General features: G+C 46.9%; 1 protein-coding gene across 5 annotated transcripts in view; it reads left to right on the top strand.

Moving 5' to 3' along the window:
- The window catches only part of LOC144781595 (uncharacterized), a 483894-nt gene that overhangs the window by 423099 nt on the left and 37515 nt on the right, over positions 1-23280 (top strand). For 4 of the 5 annotated variants that reach the window (XM_078660513.1, XM_078660514.1, XM_078660512.1 and 1 more), the window contains exons 14-15: positions 7894-8283; positions 10305-10465. In XM_078660513.1, coding sequence (XP_078516639.1) covers positions 7894-8283; positions 10305-10441 — 527 coding nt within the window. In that variant the 3' untranslated portion in view covers positions 10442-10465. The remainder of the gene's footprint in view (positions 1-7893; positions 8284-10304; positions 10466-23280) is intronic. The other variant, XM_078660515.1, reaches the window with a different exon arrangement.

The following is a 23280-nucleotide window of genomic DNA, read 5'->3' as shown; positions in this document are numbered from 1 at the left end:
AACCAGACCAATTAGTGATCAACATCAGCAAACACAAATTAACCCAACAGGAGGAAAAACTTCTACAAAAAGGTACCTCATTTGTACCCACCACTCAAACTGACAATCTAGAACTGGAAGTAGCATTTTTCAAACTTATGCGGAAGTTACGATTACGTCATTTCTTTGATAATGTGGCACCTAAACAACCCAAAGATGAACCAGATCAACTATTAGGATTACGTCCCCATAGTACATTTCAATCACCTGTTAGTCACAAAACATTGGATCTCTTTGAAAATAGAGTAAAGCAAGATCTGAAAAAAATTGGTCATGGAAAGAAACACCACAAAAACATCACACAGAAAGATCTAGATACCTTAAAAAGGATTTCATCAAATGAACACATTAAATGTGTAAAAGCGGATAAAGGGGGAGCCCTAGTTATCATGGATCAAAGCATGTATAACCTCAAAGTTATAGAACACATTAGTGACACCAACACCTACATGAGACTGGAGAATAACCCATCCTTGGAATTTACCAAAACATTGATGACCCTTCTAGAAAAGGCATATGATCAAGGTATCATTAATGAACGTACCAAGAAATTTCTAACTAAGACAAACCCAAAGAGTCCTACCCTGAAAATGGTGCCAAAAATACACAAAGATTTGATGGACCCTCCCATGAGACCCATAGTCTCCACATGTGGAAGTATACATGAACCAGTGGGACAATTAATAGATAAATACCTACAGCCAGCTGTACAAACAATGAGGACCTACACAAGGGATACTACTGACTTCATCTTCAAACTACACAGTATTGAAATCAATCCGGATGAGACCCTAATTCTATGCACAGCAGACGTACGGTCCCTATATACATCAATACCTCACTCCTTGGGTATCGAAGCAATTGAAAAAGCTCTGTTAAACTCCTCAATAGACAGCGGATTCCAAACATTCCTCATGGAACTTATGCTGTTCACTCTCTACCATAGTTATTTTAAATATCAAGACACCTGGTATCTTCAGCTCGTGGGTATGGCTATGGGCAACTCGGCAGCACCTGTCTATGCTAATTTGTTCATGCAACAATATGAAGAAACCCATATTTTCACCAAAAAGGAATGGACGGACAACCTGAAATTATTAACGAGATATATTGATGATATATTTATCGTATGGAAGAACAGTAAAGAGACATTATCTAATCTACTAACTGAATTTAATTTGATTGATGAACGAATCCAATTAACTTGGGAAATATCGGATACAAGTGTCAACTTTCTGGATGTAAAAGTCACAGTGAACTCTCAAGGATTTGAAACGGACTTATTTACGAAGCCTACAGACAGAAATAATATGCTTCATTTTTCAAGTTTTCATGAGCCAAACCTTAGGAAAAATCTCCCATTTTCGCAGATGGCGAGAGTCAAACGCATAACATCAGACCCGCAAAACACCACATTGAGAATCACAGAAGTAGCTGAGAAGTTTCACCAAAGAGGGTACCCTCCTCAAATCATTAAGGAATCCATCGAGAGGATCAATGCAATAGAAAGATCTAAACTGCTTAAACCCAGACAGGACAAAGTACAAAACCGCATAGTGGCAGTATCTAAATACTCAACCGCCAGTTCAAAGTTCAAAAGTATCATACACCAACACTGGTCATTACTTAATCTGGAACCAGATTTTAACCAGATATTTCAAGAACCTCCATTGTTTGCGTTCACAAGGGCACCCAATATCGGAGAACTAGTCCAATATAAACAGAAACCAGCTGCCAAATACATGGGTACCAAACCATGTTTGAATTGTGGGAACTGTAATAATGTTATGAAAGGAAATGTGATCAATCATCCCACAAGGGGGAATGCAATCAAAATTCAAGTTAACGCTACATGCGACTCCAGCAATCTCATCTATGCTTTAAAATGCCCATGCGGCAAACTCTATGTCGGTAAAACCGAAAGAAAAATTAAAACGAGACTGTTCGAACATAAATCAAACATACGATTAAAGAACACAAAATCCACAGTGGCTGTGCATTTTCAAGAACATTCTCATAACATTTCTCAACTGAGATTTATGGTACTGGAAACCATTGTGAAAACAGAAGGTAGAGATAACACGAACTATCTTCTCCAACGGGAGAATGCATGGATACAAAGACTATCTACCCAGAAACCATCTGGGCTCAATGAAAGGATTGAACTCTCTTGCTATTTATGAGTACACATAATGGGACCAACGAATGGAGCGATAACGGACCCCTGTGCATCCTCAATATGAACTTTATATTTATGTTAATCATTATCATGTATCAATGTTTCAAAATGTATGTTATATGTTGTTAACTATTAGCATTGCTTCACCTTTTTTAATTTTACTTTATCCTTTTGGGTAATATCACACAAAACCATGGAAACGGTATCCATACCCCATTAACCGGCCACAGGACAACAGACTAACAAGCCCACGTAGAAGCTGTTTTTAGTTTCTATGATCACATGACCGTTACTAACACCACATGACATGAGCACCTAACCCGCACTGGGATTCCGGTTCGTAAGATGGCGGACGCGCGAGACCAACTCAGAGATCTAAGCACCAACTAACAGGTCAGTCCCCACGGGAAGCCGACTGCTCTACGGAGCACTACCGTTTTTTTGATAGCTTTCCCGTTCGAGTAACTTTAAGAATACTCTAACAGGCATTTTGTAATTTTCAGAACACGCGAGCCTTAACGACTGAGTCGCACGTAAGCCCAACATTGATACGTGTAAAATCACATTACACAGGTTGTGGGATAAGTTTTTTAAGGTGCCATCGTAAAAATGCACGACTCCAAACACAGCCCTTCCTTCCTCACACTGAATAACCCTCTACACCAACCATGGTTTACGTTAATTACCGAACATTTATTGCATTGTACATTTTACTTTATTTCAGTATCCTTTTCCCTGACGAAGAGGCGGTAAGCCTCGAAATGCATTGGACGGCTTTAAAAGGACAGTGCCGATATGTTTAAACACGTAAAGAGAAACCATATAAATGTTTAAAAATACGACATGAACCAGTTCGTGTGAAAACGCAAATTAAGAAACTTTGCTGAATAAAAGCACCATTGAATACGTTGAAACCAAGTTTGGAACCTCTTTTTTCTGGAAGAGGAATTAGTGTGTGCAACACAGGATGGGACAGTGACCCACTGATCCCACTACCAATTTGTTTACTGATCACGCCGTGGGATACGCGACGATACTGTGATTGCACCCAGAACTACACATATATAGTTGTACCATATTAGCTGTGCGTCGTGTCAATTTTTCTATGTTATATAACTCGTGTCCAGGACCGACAGCACGCCGATAAAAGTCAAGATGAACACATATGAGGATATTGCCAAAAGTACGGAGGCCAGAGCCTCAACATTCGCATTCAAACCGGATGAAGCAGACCGTATTTACGCACTGATCAGGGAAGAGAATGCGCAGGAAACCAATACCCGCTCCAAGGAACAACATATTAGACAATTGATTTATCTCAGCAAGAGACGTATAAACCAACAACTACACGCTACTACATTGGTTAAATACCACCGCAACCAACGCATACCCAGGGGCCTACGAATTGCCCTCAAGCCTTCCCTGTGCAAGAATTCTAAAAAATTCCAGGAGAAGTGGTATGAAATCCTGAATAAATGTTCTTTGGACCTCATCCTTTTAATTATTGAAGAACTTTCTGGAATATTGGAAGAACTCACGGTAGAGATCACACAAACATCAACAGAACTATCAAAAATGCTATCTGAAAAAGAATTGAACACCATCTTGGAGGACATAAAAACACAGATGGATAAACATACTGCGGAAATAAACGAACGTAAAATTCGGAAATATAAAAGAGATACCCTAGACTACCGCCTAGGAGAAGTATACACATGGGCGGATATATATGCCCAAAAAAGACGCAACAGACCTTATAATTCACAAACAGATACATCTTCATCAGGTAGTGACAACTCTCAACGATCCAGACGAGCCCAACCGACCAGAACACAACCGGATACGGACCAAGCAGAACAACCAACCACGAGCCGACCAGAAGAACCGAAATCTTTTTTAGAACAAGGCCAGTCGCTAAGAGGCGACCCAGGAGAGGACAAAACAAAAGAAAGAGAGAAAGAAAAAGACAGAGAGAGGGAGAAAGAACCCCCTACCACGAGGAGTACATCAGGGGCGATCAAGGACAAGAAATCCACGAAAAAATAAAACCAGACCAATTAGTGATCAACATCAGCAAACACAAATTAACCCAACAGGAGGAAAAACTTCTACAAAAAGGTACCTCATTTGTACCCACCACTCAAACTGACAATCTAGAACTGGAAGTAGCATTTTTCAAACTTATGCGGAAGTTACGATTACATCATTTCTTTGATAATGTGGCACCTAAACAACCCAAAGATGAACCAGATCAACTATTAGGATTACGTCCCCATAGTACATTTCAATCACCTGTTAGTCACAAAACATTGGATCTCTTTGAAAATAGAGTAAAGCAAGATCTGAAAAAAATTGGTCATGGAAAGAAACACCACAAAAACATCACACAGAAAGATCTAGATACCTTAAAAAGGATTTCATCAAATGAACACATTAAATGTGTAAAAGCGGATAAAGGGGGAGCCCTAGTTATCATGGATCAAAGCATGTATAACCTCAAAGTTATAGAACACATTAGTGACACCAACACCTACATGAGACTGGAGAATAACCCATCCTTGGAATTTACCAAAACATTGATGACCCTTCTAGAAAAGGCATATGATCAAGGTATCATTAATGAACGTACCAAGAAATTTCTAACTAAGACAAACCCAAAGAGTCCTACCCTGAAAATGGTGCCAAAAATACACAAAGATTTGATGGACCCTCCCATGAGACCCATAGTCTCCACATGTGGAAGTATACATGAACCAGTGGGACAATTAATAGATAAATACCTACAGCCAGCTGTACAAACAATGAGGACCTACACAAGGGATACTACTGACTTCATCTTCAAACTACACAGTATTGAAATCAATCCGGATGAGACCCTAATTCTATGCACAGCAGACGTACGGTCCCTATATACATCAATACCTCACTCCTTGGGTATCGAAGCAATTGAAAAAGCTCTGTTAAACTCCTCAATAGACAGCGGATTCCAAACATTCCTCATGGAACTTATGCTGTTCACTCTCTACCATAGTTATTTTAAATATCAAGACACCTGGTATCTTCAGCTCGTGGGTATGGCTATGGGCAACTCGGCAGCACCTGTCTATGCTAATTTGTTCATGCAACAATATGAAGAAACCCATATTTTCACCAAAAAGGAATGGACGGACAACCTGAAATTATTAACGAGATATATCGATGATATATTTATCGTATGGAAGAACAGTAAAGAGACATTATCTAATCTACTAACTGAATTTAATTTGATTGATGAACGAATCCAATTAACTTGGGAAATATCGGATACAAGTGTCAACTTTCTGGATGTAAAAGTCACAGTGAACTCTCAAGGATTTGAAACGGACTTATTTACGAAGCCTACAGACAGAAATAATATGCTTCATTTTTCAAGTTTTCATGAGCCAAACCTTAGGAAAAATCTCCCATTTTCGCAGATGGCGAGAGTCAAACGCATAACATCAGACCCGCAAAACACCACATTGAGAATCACAGAAGTAGCTGAGAAGTTTCACCAAAGAGGGTACCCTCCTCAAATCATTAAGGAATCCATCGAGAGGATCAATGCAATAGAAAGATCTAAACTGCTTAAACCCAGACAGGACAAAGTACAAAACCGCATAGTGGCAGTATCTAAATACTCAACCGCCAGTTCAAAGTTCAAAAGTATCATACACCAACACTGGTCATTACTTAATCTGGAACCAGATTTTAACCAGATATTTCAAGAACCTCCATTGTTTGCGTTCACAAGGGCACCCAATATCGGAGAACTAGTCCAATATAAACAGAAACCAGCTGCCAAATACATGGGTACCAAACCATGTTTGAATTGTGGGAACTGTAATAATGTTATGAAAGGAAATGTGATCAATCATCCCACAAGGGGGAATGCAATCAAAATTCAAGTTAACGCTACATGCGACTCCAGCAATCTCATCTATGCTTTAAAATGCCCATGCGGCAAACTCTATGTCGGTAAAACCGAAAGAAAAATTAAAACGAGACTGTTCGAACATAAATCAAACATACGATTAAAGAACACAAAATCCACAGTGGCTGTGCACTTTCAAGAACATTCTCATAACATTTCTCAACTGAGATTTATGGTACTGGAAACCATTGTGAAAACAGAAGGTAGAGATAACACGAACTATCTTCTCCAACGGGAGAATGCATGGATACAAAGACTATCTACCCAGAAACCATCTGGGCTCAATGAAAGGATTGAACTCTCTTGCTATTTATGAGTACACATAATGGGACCAACGAATGGAGCGATAACGGACCCCTGTGCATCCTCAATATGAACTTTATATTTATGTTAATCATTATCATGTATCGATGTTTCAAAATGTATGTTATATGTTGTTAACTATTAGCATTGCTTCACCTTTTTTAATTTTACTTTATCCTTTTGGGTAATATCACACAAAACCATGGAAACGGTATCCATACCCCATTAACCGGCCACAGGACAACAGACTAACAAGCCCACGTAGAAGCTGTTTTTAGTTTCTATGATCACATGACCGTTACTAACACCACATGACATGAGCACCTAACCCGCACTGGGATTCCGGTTCGTAAGATGGCGGACGCGCGAGACCAACTCAGAGATCTAAGCACCAACTAACAGGTCAGTCCCCACGGGAAGCCGACTGCTCTACGGAGCACTACCGTTTTTTTGATAGCTTTCCCGTTCGAGTAACTTTAAGAATACTCTAACAGGCATTTTGTAATTTTCAGAACACGCGAGCCTTAACGACTGAGTCGCACGTAAGCCCAACATTGATACGTGTAAAATCACATTACACAGGTTGTGGGATAAGTTTTTTAAGGTGCCATCGTAAAAATGCACGACTCCAAACACAGCCCTTCCTTCCTCACACTGAATAACCCTCTACACCAACCATGGTTTACGTTAATTACCGAACATTTATTGCATTGTACATTTTACTTTATTTCAGTATCCTTTTCCCTGACGAAGAGGCGGTAAGCCTCGAAATGCATTGGACGGCTTTAAAAGGACAGTGCCGATATGTTTAAACACGTAAAGAGAAACCATATAAATGTTTAAAAATACGACATGAACCAGTTCGTGTGAAAACGCAAATTAAGAAACTTTGCTGAATAAAAGCACCATTGAATACGTTGAAACCAAGTTTGGAACCTCTTTTTTCTGGAAGAGGAATTAGTGTGTGCAACACAGGATGGGACAGTGACCCACTGATCCCACTACCAATTTGTTTACTGATCACGCCGTGGGATACGCGACGATACTGTGATTGCACCCAGAACTACACATATATAGTTGTACCATATTAGCTGTGCGTCGTGTCAATTTTTCTATGTTATTTATTTATGTCATATATATATTTTGTTAACTATTTTGTCACACCCACTGTTTTCTACTGCACTGTTATTACTCATTTGCTTTTGCAATGTATGCAGCTTTTCTTGATGAGATGTTAAGTCCATTAAATAAATACAAATGCAGATAACTAAGTAGATTTTGATACAGGGCCCAGGTGAGTTGTGGTCAGCCTTGGGGTTACTATACTTCACTTGCTTTACCTTGGCATAATGGTATTTGGGCAGATTTCTGTCCTTGTGTGTATACTCAAAGGTCCATCTGCTTATCCATATCTTTGTAGGTATATCCCTTGCAGGGGCTGACCGGCAGTGCCACAGAAGTGTGAGCTTGGGATCCGGAGATCACTTCGAACAACGCTACTCTGAACTTGTGGATAGTTATCAGGCCCTGGAGGAGACCAATGAAACTCTGTCCAAGGCACTTGTTGCTGTTCAGAATGAACTAGATGAGTTACGGAGGGCTGCAAGACCAGAGCTCTGTCACTCAGAGTCCCAGACTGAGCTTCTGGAATCGACAGGCAACATGGAGGGGCAGGGCAGCCCAGCCTGGACATGGCGAGAAAACCCAGCAGATTTAGTGCAGCGGCTTCAGAGGCAGCGGGAGCAGTTGTCTGTGGCCTACGATGACACAGAGTATGAGCCTTATGGACTGCCCGAGGTCGTAATGAAGGGTGAGTGGGCGAGAAGGATTATTATGCAGTCACGTGGCCTTTTTTTCGTAAATCCAGACATACACAGAGTTTCTGTACACAAACACACAGGGAAAGGTCAGGGCAATAAAATCCTGCACCAGTCGTTAACGTATCGTGGCTATAAAGGTGAATTCAAACGTGCTGCAATGAGCTGGAGATGTACCCTCATAGGCCCCCAATAATGGAGAAGGAACTTTCGCCAAACCAAATTTACACACAAATGGCTCTGCACTCAACTAAACAAGTAAATGCTTTATATATGGATATCAGTGTCCAAAGTCCGTCACATGTCAGAAAAAGGTGGTATCTCCCAAACGAAACACATTGTTAGGCGTCTTTGTTGGAAAAATAAGTTATTTTTATTCTTTATTCTTTTATTCAGTGTAAATTCCTTAAAATCACAGCACACAATTGATCGCTCACGCGTTTCGACCCTCTTGGGACTTCTTCAGGGCTTTAGCATATAAATGGCACGTTCCACAAGTTCTTGGCATTTAGCATTAAAAGAAACAGGAAAAGTTGTAATATGAGTGAATCTTAGCATATAACAGACACGTTCCACAAGTTCTTCACGTTTAGCTTCAAAATAGCGGAAAAAGTTGTAGAATGAGTGAATGGGATATGTATCTCCCAAAAGTGTTATCTGGCTGTCTGGTTCAAAAGATAAAGGAGTTTCGGTATCTCATTCTCAGAGAGCAACATTACAATGATACACAGAAAATGTCACTCTCACTCAGCAGAGACAACTAGAAAACCAGAGTTGCCTATTCTTAGAGAACTAGCTGTACACAGGTCAGTAGGTGTGTGCAAACCTTTTATAGTGTCAGCAAAGTTTGCAAAATTCCTGGTTATTGAAATTCGCTTGTTTTGACGAGTTACTCGCTTTCCCTTAATCTACAGTTTGCTTTTCCACACACTAGACACTGACTAGTAATTAGCTACAGTTTTCAGTGAGAGTGTATTTATTGTGTACCTTTTCCTCTTTGCTGACAACCAACTTGCAAATTCACCCAGCTAAAACAAGGGAAGAATGGGGAGTGTGCAATATATAAAGCATTGCGAAATGCCCATGTTCACCGGCACAGCTGAACAGAAACCTAGCCATGCACCGGGAATCAGCAGGGTCATTTAGGCCCTGGTGGATGGCATTTAATTTTGCAACGTGGGGAGAGGCTATGACATTCACCATCAACGTGGACCATCTGATCGGCCCTCAGGGAATGGAGCTGTGATCTTTACCACCTCATCGGGGAGGATCATCCCTATTTAGACACCCCTGCTTTCCTGCCTGGCAGGGATCTTTGTGCTCTGTAGAGTGTCTCCGTTCACAGCACTGAAGATTTAAAGAATCAGTATGGCAATCTGTGTTGTATTGAGAAAATAAACTCCCAAAGTGGGAGGTTTTTTTTCAATACAAAAGAACAAATGGCCTTATGCAGGGAGTTTTCTCCCCACACGTACAGACCATGCTACATTTCCCCTACCCGCATTTGCCATGACTCAAATGGCAGATAGGGGCAAGAAAAAAGAGTGGTGGTCACCTTGAAATCAGTAGGGTTGGATGACCATCATTGGCCGAGTGGCCATCAGGTCAGAGGTTTCCGCTGGTGCTGCCTCTCCTGATGTGTACACAGTGCTTCCTCTGATTCTAAACAGAGCCAGAGAGCCACAAGTTCAGAGAGTCAGTAATGCTGTTGATTTGCAGCATGCTTCCACTCTTCCAAACTCTAAGAGAGACCCCAAGTCTCAAAATGACAAGACAAATATGAACACAGGGTACAATGATATTTATTCTCATAGGCACGTCTGCACAGAGAAAATCCCTTATTCTCACAGGCCAAGCAGTAAACAGTGACCGAAAGTCTCATAATGACAGAGCACAGAGATAGGTATTCTGAGCTGATCTGCATCTTGACTGTTGCTGAGTGTTTTAATTGGACACAGAATTGGTCTGAAATTCACAAGTTACTCATTGATGCATGTTATTTGTTCCTCTTCAGGTTTTGCGGATATTCCCACGGGTCCCGCCTGCCCTTACGTGCTTCGACGGGGTCTCCTCGGCAGTGCTATAGCAGCCATTCCAAAGTGGTCAGCAGAGGCCAGCCCACCTGCTTCTTCTGATGGTAGCAGTGTGTGACGGAGCACAAGTGTGGCAGCATAGGTAAGTCTGCACTTGCTGGAATGGGTCCCAGTTTGCTGACAGCAGAAATGCAGGGCCGACCAAAAGTAATGTCATTGTGCAGTTGCATGTCACGATTAGCTAAATAATGGCACGTGGGACAAAAGCCTTTAGTAGCGTATTTGGCCAAAAGTTTTCAATAGCTTGCAATGATGTTGGTCCTTTTCACTAAAGTCAGCTCTACTCAGCAGACCTTTGTGCATTTGATAGAGCCTTCTAGCTGTAGATTCCTTACCGTAGAATAATCCTCAGGCATCAGATTGGATCAGGAAACATTTCGAGCAGTACCTCTCCGCGCCGGTAGATGGTGTCATTCTGCTCCGCATCCATGCCGAAAGTGACGTGCGTGGTGGGTTTATAGGTGCCACCCCAGTGTACTGACATCTGTTCTTTTCTTTCTGTGCCAGTTACCGCAGATCCAGAGAGAGCTACCACCAGTCAATTTTTGACTTACTTTTTTTGATGTTTTGTCAAAGCCTTTTTTTAAAATATATATTTTTATTTTTATTTTCAACCAACATAAGCACAGCTGGCAAGTCACAGATAGTTAACCCCACATTCAGGTGCCCCCCATCCCTCCACCCACCCCCCAGAATAACAGCATAGTGAACATTAATTCCACAAGACCTAGCCACCCCATATAGTAGGTAAGTCTGCAATACTCTGCCTTCCCCCAACAGTACTCCATAGTGTGAGAAGTTGGCCTGATATATGATGCTCACTAGTTCTAGTGATCACCTTGTATCAGTCCAAACAACCCTTATGGTGATTGGTTGTAAGTCATCCTTATAGACCAGCTATCCTAATGGTAGCATGGACAAAGCAGTCTTAGGCTAAACTCTTTTGGCATGTGAAGCCAGCTGTTTTACCACAATATAACCCCTTGAATACCAGATGAAAGGACACCACATAGGTTGTTATGAAAATAAACAGTATATTTATTAATAACAAAACACCTCTGAACTCTTTATGAGGTCAGAGGGCTAAGCACATGACAATCTCTTAGGAAAAATACGTTAAGTTGCACAAAATTACAATGGTGCCCTAGGGGCACGACACACCATATACTAAGTAAGTGGAATGTAAAAGTCGATAGAAGGAATGGAGCTGTCCAGAGGCTGTAGGATCGATGGGACCACGCTACACTAACTCTAGGTAAGTAATAGGAGGCCCACGGAACGCGCGTGCAGAGTGTGAACTCACACGCGAGATGCGTAACAACGTCTATGGACAGTACAGTTCAAGTTAAAGGTGAGTACGGACAATCCTGACTAGGTAGGACTAAAACGACTGTGGAACTGGACACTAAGACAGTTAAACTACCCTTGAGCACCGAAATGCTCTCGTTACCTCACCCGCGGGCCGCGGGTGCATAGGTGCCAAAGTGTGTCGGGTTCTCGCGTTGAAGTCAATGGAGCCTGAAAGAAAAGATGCTGCAGGCGACCAGGAGGAAGATGTCCGGTGCGATCCAAGGGTGGATCGGTGAAGAAGAGGACCTGAAAGCAGAGGGGACAATGTTCTGGAGTGGAACCAGGAAGGAACCAGATGTCGTCGTCGCGATCAGGTGAAGAGTGGACGCTTGACTCTGCAGCCACGTGAACCAGGAGGTGTCTTCGACGACCAGGATGGAGGCACGAGCTGTCCCACGCAGGCTCTCGCTGTCGGCGGTGTTGGATCCGGAATCGGCGTCAACAGGCCTTGGCAAAGGCAACCCACGCGGTGAGGAGGAAAAGCGTCTGGTGCGGACTAGGAGAGTCCGAGGTGCCCCTCTTTTGGAAGGGAGCAAGGGCCAGTCTGGAGCAACCAGACCAGCAGCAAAGATTTCAAAGTTTGTTGTCTAGGAGGCCACTAGCCAGCCGGCAAGTGACCAGACAACGCGTCGAGCAGCAAACAAGCAGAAGGGCCCCACGCAGATCTCGTGGATGCTGGACGGCTGATCTTCGGTGCAGGGGCTGCTCGGGGATGGGGCTTCTCAGTCCCCAAAGCACTTGGTCGAGTTTACCTCGGGAGTCGTGCTGGAAGCGAAGTGCAGTTTCTTCCAAGATGGCCGGTCCCACGTGTCTCGCGGTCCCACGTGTCTCGTCGCACCCACGGGTCTCAGCTTTGCTGCAGATGTGAGTTGAGGTCGGAGAGATCTGGGAATCCGGGTCTCGTCGGGCTCTGAAGTCTGGATCCTCGAGGGAAGACGACAAAGTGAAGCCGCTGGACGCTTGATGGTGCCTGCTTGTGCAGGGTGGACACTCCTTGCCCACAAGGGAGATTTCTTCAGTCTTCTGTGGGGCAGAACGTCGAAGTCCAGAGTTTCTTCTTGTAGAGTAGTTCAGGATTAATCTAACTTGGAATGGGACCAGCTCCTACCTTTATCCTGCTAAAGGGGGCTGCACTACTGACTAGGTCCCTCCCCTGGGTGGGACCAGGAAGGTGGGTGGCTACACCCCCTATCCTTTGTCCGGCTTCCCGCCATAGCTGGGGCAGGGATGCCCCAGCAACTGGTTTGAACCGGTGTATGCACAGGACACCTTGTGTGCCCCTGGCATGTCTCATTCCTTTCAGGCCTATCCTACCCAATACACAAAATCCTGTCTGGGGTGGTGCTAGCACCTCCCAAGGCAGGAAACCCTTTGTCCAAGCCTCCCTTGCTGGAAGGACTCCCAGCAGCAGGAGGTCAGACTTGTGTCTGTGGTGGCAGCATCCATTTTGGGATGCCAAGGCTCGAGTTAACTTTAACCGGGGTTCTCAGTTACATGCATGTCGTGTCCCTCTAGAAGGGTGGAATGCTACCCCCGTCGCCAGAATTGGCGAGGGGGTAGTATTCCAATTCATATGACACCTTACTCGAAATGTTTTGATAATGTTATACCAGAGTTAGCATTTAACCGCGAGGTTTATAATGCACTTAAGAGTATATGGTATAGCGTTATCATGGAACAGCTATTAGGACTTGGTTCCGCAAGCTGCAAACGGGCTCAGCTCATGCCAGAGCACCATCTCACATAATTCCAAGCACTCTGCCTTCAGGATTGATAAGGCCTTCCATAGGAGTGACTGATAGGAATATATGTGTCCATTTGAGGTTTAGATATAGGTATGCTATATCTACAGCAAAGGGTGATTACACCACCTTGCCCCAGCTGTCGTGCAGCCAGTTGTGTCTATTTTAGATGGCCAGCCAGGGGTGGCATAATACATGCTTCAGCCCCTGGTAGGCCCTGGGTACACCTATGCCCTGGGTACCTATGGTACACTGTACAGGGACTGATAAGGTGGCCCAGTACCAATTGGATATGTACCTAGGGTACATGGAGTCCATTTTAACAGAGAGAGCAGGAAGCCTGGGGTCCTGAATAGCAGGATCCCAGGCCAACTAAGTCAAAAACCAGCAAAACACTAGGCAAAAAGTTGGGGGTAACCATAGTCAGATATCCACCTTCCTACACATAGGGTTCAGTCCTGCCGCCTGCCTTCCGACAACTTGAAGCATAGCCTCAGTCCTCAGGACTCCCAGTCCGTCAATCTGACCCCAGACCCCCATCAAGACCATGGTATCTTCTCCATTTACCCCACACTCTACGGAATTTCAGAAGGCATCCTCTAGCTTTGTATGTGACCCTTTCGGCCGCCATGTACATATCCATCCCCCTCCTCCATTCCTCAACCTGGGGTGGTGCAGGAGCTCCCCACGCTCGCGCCACATCTCGTTTCGCCACCACTAAAGCTAATATCGCAAAAATCAAATGTGGGCGGCTCAAATCTACATCTGTCGTTATCTCAAGTACAACAAATGTTGGGTCCAGTGGGAGCGCTGCCTCTAGCACCTCACTCAGTTCCCACAATATGTGTGTCCAATAGGCGTTTACGATAGGGCAGTCCCAGATAATATGGTAGAAGGCCCCCTGCGGTTGCCACATCTACGACAACAGGAGTTACTGGCTCGACCCATGCGGTGCAGTCTGGCCCTGTCGTAATATACGCTATGTAGTATCTTATATTGTATGAGTCTTAGTCGGGATTTAATCGCAACTTCTCTGTGATGCATCAAGGCTGCCTCCCAGTTTATTGTGTCCATCTCGCCCAAGTCCTGTTCACATGTTGCTCTCAGTTTCCCTAATCTGTCCGGCGTGTTATTATTCTAAGTCTTATACGTCAATGACACTAGTTTACTGGGTACCCGTTCTTGCAGCAAACGACCCTCCAGTGGGGCATATTCTGGCAAAGCAGAGGTGAACGCCGTCTCAGCCTTCCACGCATGGCGCAGTTGTGCGTATTTGAGGAACTGAGTGGGGCGTAGTCCATATTCTGCCACCAGGGTCCTATAGGGTTTAAGTTTCCCCTGCGCTACCAGGTCCCCCAATGTGGAGGTCCCAATATTGTCCCATCCCCCAAAACCTGATAGTTTGTGGAGCTCCTTTAACCATGTACAGGTCCATATCGGTGTCTGTTTGGTAGGTCTGTGCGACCATCTCATCATCTTTGTCGCCCTGTCCCAGATCTCTATAGTTATCTGCGTAGCAGGGAGTAGTCGCCTCTTCCCCGCCCCCCATATAAATAGTGAAGACTAGTGCGACGTGACATGGTGTCTCTTTCCAACCTGTATGTCGGATGATCCGCAGGTGCACGGAGACAGTCATTTATCGGTGCCAAGTGTTCTGCCCAATAATATGCTTCCACATCTGGCAAGGAAATCCCCCCATTGTATTGATTTCTCTGTAACGCATCTAGGGCTATTCGTGGTTGTTTCCCTAACCACAGCAGAGAGCGCAGTTCCGTGTTTATCACCTTGAACGTCTGTCCGGGGAGGGGGAAGTACTCATTCTGTAGGGCATACAGAAAGCGGGGCAGTGTGATCATCTTAAACATTGCAGCCCGGCCTAAGATCGTGAGAGGGAGGGCCTTCCATCTAAGGGAATAATCTCCAAAATTCCTGATCACTCGTTGGATATTCATTTTGTAGGAGACGTGTCGGTCCGTTGTCAGATAGATCCCCAAATATTTAAACCCAGCCTGTGTGACCTGAAGGGCTGCAGGCAGAGGGGGCCATTCCTCCTCCTCGCGTGGGCTATATAAGATCGATTTATGCCAGTTGATCGTGTATCCCGAGAAGGAGCCATACCTACCCAGGAGCTTGAACAGCGCAGGGATCGTAATGGCCAGTTGAGCCACATATAAAAGAATATCATCCGCATATAGCGAAATCTTTTCTTCCTGCATGTCGGCCTGTGATATACGAAATCCCCGTATCTCATCTGTTTGCCAGACCTCACAGGCCATTACTTCAATGGTAAGGGCGAATAGTAGTGGTGACAGGGGGCATCCCTGCCGGGTCCCCCTTCTGACATGGAAATCCTCGGACAGGATCCCGTTCACTTTCACCCGGGCCCTGGCGTCTTCATAAAGCAATCCCACCCATTTCCTAAAATTGGGTCCTATGCCGAATTTGACCAACGTCGCCTCCAAAAAGGGCCAGTGCACAGCGTCGAATGCCTTTTCAGCATCGAGAGAGAGGAACATGTGCGGTTCCTCCTGCCCCTTTACCTCCATAAGCCAGTTATGTGTTTGTCTCAAATTTTCCTAGTCGCCCTGTCAGGCAGGAATCCCGTCTGATCCTGATGGACCAGGCTCGAAATCACCTGACGCAGGCGGAGGGCCAAGACCGTCGCCAAGAGCTTAGCCTCCACATTCAGGAGGGAGATAGGTCTATAAGACACGCAGTCCTCTGGAGGTCTGCCCTGCTATATATATGTATGATCGTGGCCATCCGCAGGTCCGATGGGAGGAGACCCTCTTGGGCCGCATCTTTAAAGAGCTCCAGGAGGTGGGGTGTCAGCAGGTCTACACCTTTTTTAAAGAATTCCGCCGGGAGTCCATTCGGGCCCGGTGATTTCCCTGGCGGAGTCTGGCTATTGCCTCTCTAATTTCAGCGGTCGTTATGTCAGTTTCAAGGGTCCTTTTCCTCGTCCGTCAAGACTGGTTTGGACAGTAGACAGGTAGTCCATGATTTCGTCTGACCCCCCCCCCCCAATGCTCTGGCTTTATAAAAGTGTTGATAGTAGGAAGCAAACGTCTGGACGATCTGAGCATCTCCTTTCTGCATCTGTCCCGGGCCATCCACCACCCCTTCAATCCACCTGGCATCCCTTTCCTAATGGCTTAGCCAAGCCAGCAGTTTGCCGGACTTGTCCCCAACATCATATAGCCTGTGCAAGGTCATAAGCGCCTGTGCTTTGGCTTCCTCTGTCACTAAGGCTTTATACTGCTGTTGGGTATCTGTCAGGTGCTGAAGCACCCGCGATTCCCCTCCCGACAAATACCACCGTTCCAGGTCCAATAGGGTTTCCAAGGTATTAAGCTCCTCCTGGGCTTTCCGTTTCTCCCAGGATATTCTATTTTGGGCCCTGTCGCGGAGTACAGTCTTGTAAGCCTCCCAGATGGTTACACCGGACTGCACTGAGCCAACATTCTCTACAAAGTACACTTTTGTGTCTGCCCTCAGGCCCTGCACTATCTCATTATTTTGTAAGTCCCATATCGTCAGTCTCAAGCCTCCGTCACTGGCTCGAGGCCTCCCACCTGGCCTGACCAAAAGCGGCAAATGGTCCGAAAGGCCCCTTGCCAAATACTCTGCCTCATCATCAGCCCCAAGTGCATATCTAGGGAGGGAAACATAATCCAGTCTGGAGTGTACCCTATGTGCCCCGGAGTAATATGAGTAGCTTCTGGTAGCCGGGTGCAGCCGTCTTCACAGGTCTGTCAGGCCTAGTGTGGTGATAACCCTGGCCAGGGGCGTAGTCTGGGGGCTGACTTCGCGGTACCCCGAGTGGTCCATGGGGATGGACATAATGTCGTTAAACTCCCCACCTATGATGTGTAGCGTGCCCAGTGTGTCTAGCAGGACAACAGCCAACCCTGAGAGTGTCCTGGCTTGGAGTTTCGGGGCAGTGTATATCGAGGCTATTGTGACCCTCTGTCGCCCCCACGTTCCTGACACCCCTACGTAAGTCCCCTGGGGGTCCGTCCAGGTCCGAGTCACTGTAAAAGGCGGGGATTTTTTTATCAAAATAGCTTCCCCCCGGGAGCAGGCCGTGTACCCCGCATGTGCCAATACCTTATAGGCTCCTCTCGCCAGGAACCCGCACTTTGTTCCTTTAAGGTGGGTCTCCTGGAGGAGGACTATATCTGGGTGTAATCGCTTAATATGTGCCGTCACCAGTCCTCTCTTAATTTTGTCCCCTAGACCATTTACGTTCCACGTGAGAACCTTATAGGGGCCGCTCACTAATCTATCCTCGGGGGTTCCGTGCACCGTCATGGAGGCCATGGGGTGGCATGTGTCCGGTTCATCCCTGGCGAAGCGTGAATAGAATGTGCGCCTACCAGTGCAAACCTGCAGTCAGTGTGCCGAGCAAACATTAAACAAAACATAACCGAAAACATTCCCAACCAGAAAACAAGCGCAGCCCCCTTTCCCTCTCCCCCCACCCCACCTCCCATGACTTATCCCCGGCAATATGTAGGGGGTAGACTTTAGGGCAGGGGGAGGTCTGTCGCCCTCCTTTGCCCAACTTACGCCACAAGCTTAAAACTCCTGCGGCTGTCAATGAACCATCAAGACAGAGTCCAGAAAATAGAAGGCAAATGGCGTCAATGGAAGAGAGAAAAGGAAGAAAAGTAGGAAAAGAGTCGAGATCAGCTAAGAAAGATCAGAAAGGAGATGGCGTGCGTGTCAAGCTTGTCAGCTCCAGCATATTAGTTCGAACCACGGTCATCCCCGCATGCCCCTGTTCAGGAGTTGGAATCCGGTGGTTCAGTCTGGGATGCCCCCGCCTCAGTCAACGTTGCCTGCTTCATAGCCAGTATTTCAGCCGCCAAGGGGTGCATCGAGGGGCCTACCACCTCCTCTCCTCCGGAGGGCGAGTGTCCGCTTTCAGTCCCATCGTCTTTCTCAGTGTTGTTGCCCCTCTGAAGTCGTCTGGAGGGTCGGAGCGCATGAGCGCCCAACAAGAGCCGTGAGTCAAGAGATCCACCCGTGTGTCGTCTTCGTCTGCCTGTGCCCCTCTGGGCATACGTGGTGGCCTCCAGGGTGCGGCCCTTTCGTAGCTGCCGGTACCGAAGCGAGCGTTACGTTCCCAGGGGTCGGTTACCAGCTCCACCGGACGGCGCTCCATCGCCCGTCTGTGTTTCCAGGTGCCCCAGAGGGGGGCGCTCCTCCAGCCATTGCCAAGCCTCCTCCGGCGTCTGGAAGAAGTGGGATTTGCCCAGGAAGAGGACCTTCAGGTTCGCGGGGAAGAGCAACATATATTACATCTTGCGTTCTCACACTTTAGCTTTCACGGAGTCAAAAGTGCGCCTTTGTTTTTGTACTTCTCTACTGTAGTCCGGAAAGATCATTATGCGGGTATTCTCGTATCCGATCTCCCCTAGTTTCCGGGCCTCTCTAAGTATCATGTCACTATCCAGGAAATTCTGGAAGCGTGCTATTACGGGCCGTGGCTGCGCCCCCGCAGGTGGTTGGGCCAGGAGCGCTCGGTGCGCTCTTCCTATGACAAAACAAGAGGAGAACTTGTCCACCGAGAAGGTGTTCCATTGCCAGGTATAGAGAAATTCCGGTACATTTGTCCCTTCAATTCCTTCTCTAAAGCCCACAAAGCGGAGATTATTCCGTTGCGCTCTGTTTTCCGCGTCGTCTACCCTCCATAGCAGGTCCCTATGAGAGGATTGAAGTTCCTGCATGCCCTTGCAGAGGTTGTGTACTGAGTCTTTCATCTCTCCCAGCCACGTCTCTGCCTCTGTGACCCTTCCAGCCAAGTTCCTAAGGTCTTGACGTAAGAGCGCTACCTCCGACCCAACAGCGCCAATCTGTCCTAGCGCCGTCCTGGATGCCTGGATTGCCTGGAGGAGGGTATCCGTGTCCGAGCCGGCGCCCGGGCGCTCCTCCTGCGAGGGGGCCATGACCTTCGTATACTAGTCTATCTTGCCCTGGCACGGCTGTTTTGGATCTCTGTCCCTCCCCATGTTGAGTTCGTACAGATTCAGAGGTTAGACTGCCTCCACTGTCCCGTGGTCGTAATCCAAGTCATCCCTTGTCTGCCATGCACATGATGCTCGCCAATCGTGCCCGTAAGCGGGTACCTTCACAGGGACGGAGCACCGCAGGAGGGGGGGGGGCAGTCAAATTAAGGCAAATAGTCAAGTACGTGGGGCAGCGGAGAAGATGGCCAGCTCGGCATGATAATCATCCACCAGGCGTCACCTTAGTAGCTCGGGGGCCCGCTCCTCTGGCGGCCACCTCCGCCCCTCCTCAGGCAAAGATGCCCTGCCGCAGTCTCTCCAGTTACCCGCAGGGTCACCCGCAGGCGTCACGTTCTGGAGTGCCCCCTCCTGGTGGCAACATCCCCGGCACCTTCTCTCTCAGGTAGTAAAACTATCTTTAGCAAGCACAGGTTGTGCCACTCGCCAAGGGGCCCCCGCCCTGCTTACACCGCTAGGCCTGGCAGGTATGCCAGCTTGAATATGTCGCCAGTAGCTCCGGGGTGGCCTTCCCCGGGGTCTTATCTGTCTCCTTCGTCCTCTCGGGGGCACCCCCTCACAAAGGCGTGATGCTCCAGGAGGGGGGGAGCGCCCACCCCACCGCCATCTCAGTCCAGGCACTCATCTCCTCCCCCTCGCACCTCACCCCCACCTCAGCCTCGTCCTGCTGCTCCTCCACCACTCCTAGGGCCAAGTCATAGATGCAGGGGGGAAGCGTCCCGAAGCACTTCGCGAGAGCAGTGGCCCAAGATTGACACGCCACCTCCCGCCGCTGCAGATCGAGGCCTTTCTGTGTGGTCCCGCACTCCCAGGGGGTCACTCTCTCACCTTCGGCCTCCCCGTCGCAGCCTCGACCGGTGCCTCACAGCCCTGCCAAGGAGCGGACCCGCACTCACCACATGTGGGTCCCAACAGGGATCACAGAGCTCCACAACGCCCCGGTCACGGGCCCACCTGTGCAGCTCCGCAGCCAGCCACTTCAGCAGCCCTAAGTCACGGTGAGGGAGGGGCTCCGCTCACGCGGCCGCCACGGCCTCCCAGATTCGGCCGCACCTGCAGGAGTATAGGTCCCTCTTAAGCGCCCGTGACAGAATTCCGATGGGGCAGCACACCTCGGGTGAGCTTCCAGTTCTCAGCGGCCCCCCGACCCATGTCGCAAGTCTCGATTCAGCTCCTCCAGTCCTCAGCCTCTGGACCGTGCCATCTTGGGGATTGTCAGCTTGACCGGGCGTAGCTTATTACCAGCCCCTCAGGCTCAATTAACGGAGCATTTCTCCAGATTTCAACGGCAGGCAACAGTGGGGCACATCATCTCGCAATTGCGGTGTTCTCCGGGGCTGCAGAGCACCGGAATCAGTGGCGGATGTTGCTTTCAGTCGGAGCTTGGCGAAAGCACCTCTTACTCGGGCATGCTACTGGCCACGCCCCCCCCCCCCCCCTGTTAAAGCCTTTTTTGAGACTTTCTCTCCCAGTAAGACAGGTATGTCTCCTAAAAAAACTGTGTGTGTTTAAGCCCTGTGGTTCCTGTCACATACAGATGTCTGTAACGATGTCCCATCTGGTTTGCCTTTGGTGCTTGGAAGTGGATCACAACCCCACGATTTGTGAAAATTGCTGCGCCATGAACCCCAAAGCATGGAGGAAGCTCTCCTTGAAGGTCTGTGTCGCCCTGTGTCGGCCGCCACCATGACACTCCAGGTCCAGGGCAGCGTGGAAAGTCCTGGGCCAGTTTGCGGAGTTGTTGCAGGTGCTCGTCATCGCACTCAACGTCAATGGTTAAGTCCCTCAAAAAATTCATTAAAAAATCAAAGAAGTTGAATTGGTTTTCGACTTCACAGCGTCGGTCCAACTCTTCAGACGGGGTGTGGGAACAATAGGCCTTGTTCCGACATGGAGCCTGCCTCTGGATCTTCTCTGTGCCTCCCTGGGTTTCCTGGAGCCGCATTGACCCCCGCGGAACTCCAAGACAATGTACCTCATTGGTTGGGTGGGCCGACCCCTCTAGAGCGCCTTTGGGCCCCTGGGTTTCGGTAGGTGTCCCTTCTGATACACGCCGGTGGGTCTGTCTTCAATGCCAGTCAGATCCTTTGGGTCGGGCTCTAAACCCGGGGCAACTCTGAAGGTCAAGACCGTGACCTTCCCCGAGCCCGTTCCAGGGGCGCCAACCCCATAATCATACCTCACTCAGATACGAAGCTGTATCAGCGTCATCCAACGTCGACTCTGACTCCGGCCGGATCTTGAAATTCTGAGCTAGTGCCTCCTTTCTTTAACAGGCCAGGAGAGGGGCATGATTAGGGAGGATCTGAGGATCAAGAAAAATTGCAAAAGGAGCGTCTAAATTCCGAAAATATTAAGACAAAAGTTAAAGTTCATATGAATTCCTTTTATTCTTCTTATTCTTCTTTCTTTTCTTTTTCTTTCTCTTCAAACTTTAATAGATCCAACACAAAGGAGTTTCGGGAGTTCCAAATTTCAAATTTCAAGCAAAAGAATGTTATAAATCAATGTAGCACATATTGCAATCAAATCATTTTGTCCAAAGAAATGTACAGCTTTGAGTTATGTGCAGCCTACGCCTTTCGTCCCTCATGGGACATCATCAGGGCTCAAATAATTGAAATTTCTAAAGTGTTAGTGTTGTCTCCTGTTTCGTTAATCCTCTGTGTTTAAACGTCACCAACAATTGATTTCTGTTCTTGGACAGGAAATTCTTCCAACCCCAAAGTCCTTCTCCTTCCAAAGTCTGAGCCTTTAAAATCCTAAATATAATCATCTCAAGTGGCCATAATTATGTATGGGGATAATTTCCAACATGAGACATAGCTCTACCCAGATTCCATATGTTGCAATCCTGTGTGGCAAGATTCGCTATCTTGTAGTCTGAGTCCGTCGGCTCACTCGAGCTCCAACCGTCTCTGTCAGCGGGTCGTGATAAATCCGCTGGCAGTTGGTGACGTTTAAACACAGAGGATTAACGAAACAGAAGACAACACTAACACTTTAGAAATTTCAATTATTTGAGCCCTGATGATGTCCCATGAGGGATGAAACGCTTAGGCTGCGCATAACTCAAAGCTGTACATTTCTTTGGACAAAATCATTTGATTGAAATATTTGCTACATTGATTTAGATTAGAACATTCTTTTGCTTGAAATTTGGAACTCCCAAAACTCCTTTGTGTTGGATCTATTAAAGTTTGAAGAGAAAGAAAAAGAAAAGAAAGAAAGAAGAATAATAAGAATAAAAGGAATTCATATGAACTTCAACTTTTGTCTTAATAATTTCGGAATTTAGACGCTCCTCATTTTGCAATTTTTCTTGTTGTTTCATTATTGGTCTTAACGGTGAGCCATAAGAAGTTGAGCGCCACAACTAAAGATAAAGGTCTATTGAATTACCGCTAATAGTCTCACCAGTGCATACCAAGTAGTGCCCTCATCGTTGTTGACTCATACACTGGATCTGAGGATCCTTATGATTCAAGATGCTCATGTTAGCTCATGTTCTGTCTGCCCTAGACCCAGGAGACTGGATGATAGTGTTTCAATTGCCTACTTCCACATTTCCTTCCTGCCTGCTCACAGACATTAGCAGTTTGTTGTGTTCCCCTTTGGCCTCACTAGTGCCCCTTGAGTGTCACCAAGGTGATTGCGGTGGTTGCAGCACACCTGCGGAGGTCAAGGGTTCCTGTCTTCCCCTACCTCGATGATTGGCTGTTGATCAAGGTCTTGCCCCAGGCAGTCATCTCCCACTTCCAGACTATGGCAGA

The sequence above is a fragment of the Lissotriton helveticus genome, chromosome 9 (assembly GCF_964261635.1).
Source record: "Lissotriton helveticus chromosome 9, aLisHel1.1, whole genome shotgun sequence".
NCBI lineage: Eukaryota > Metazoa > Chordata > Amphibia > Caudata > Salamandridae > Lissotriton > Lissotriton helveticus.
Note: the sequence above shows the minus strand (reverse complement) of the source record. Positions and strands in the feature narration are given on the sequence as shown.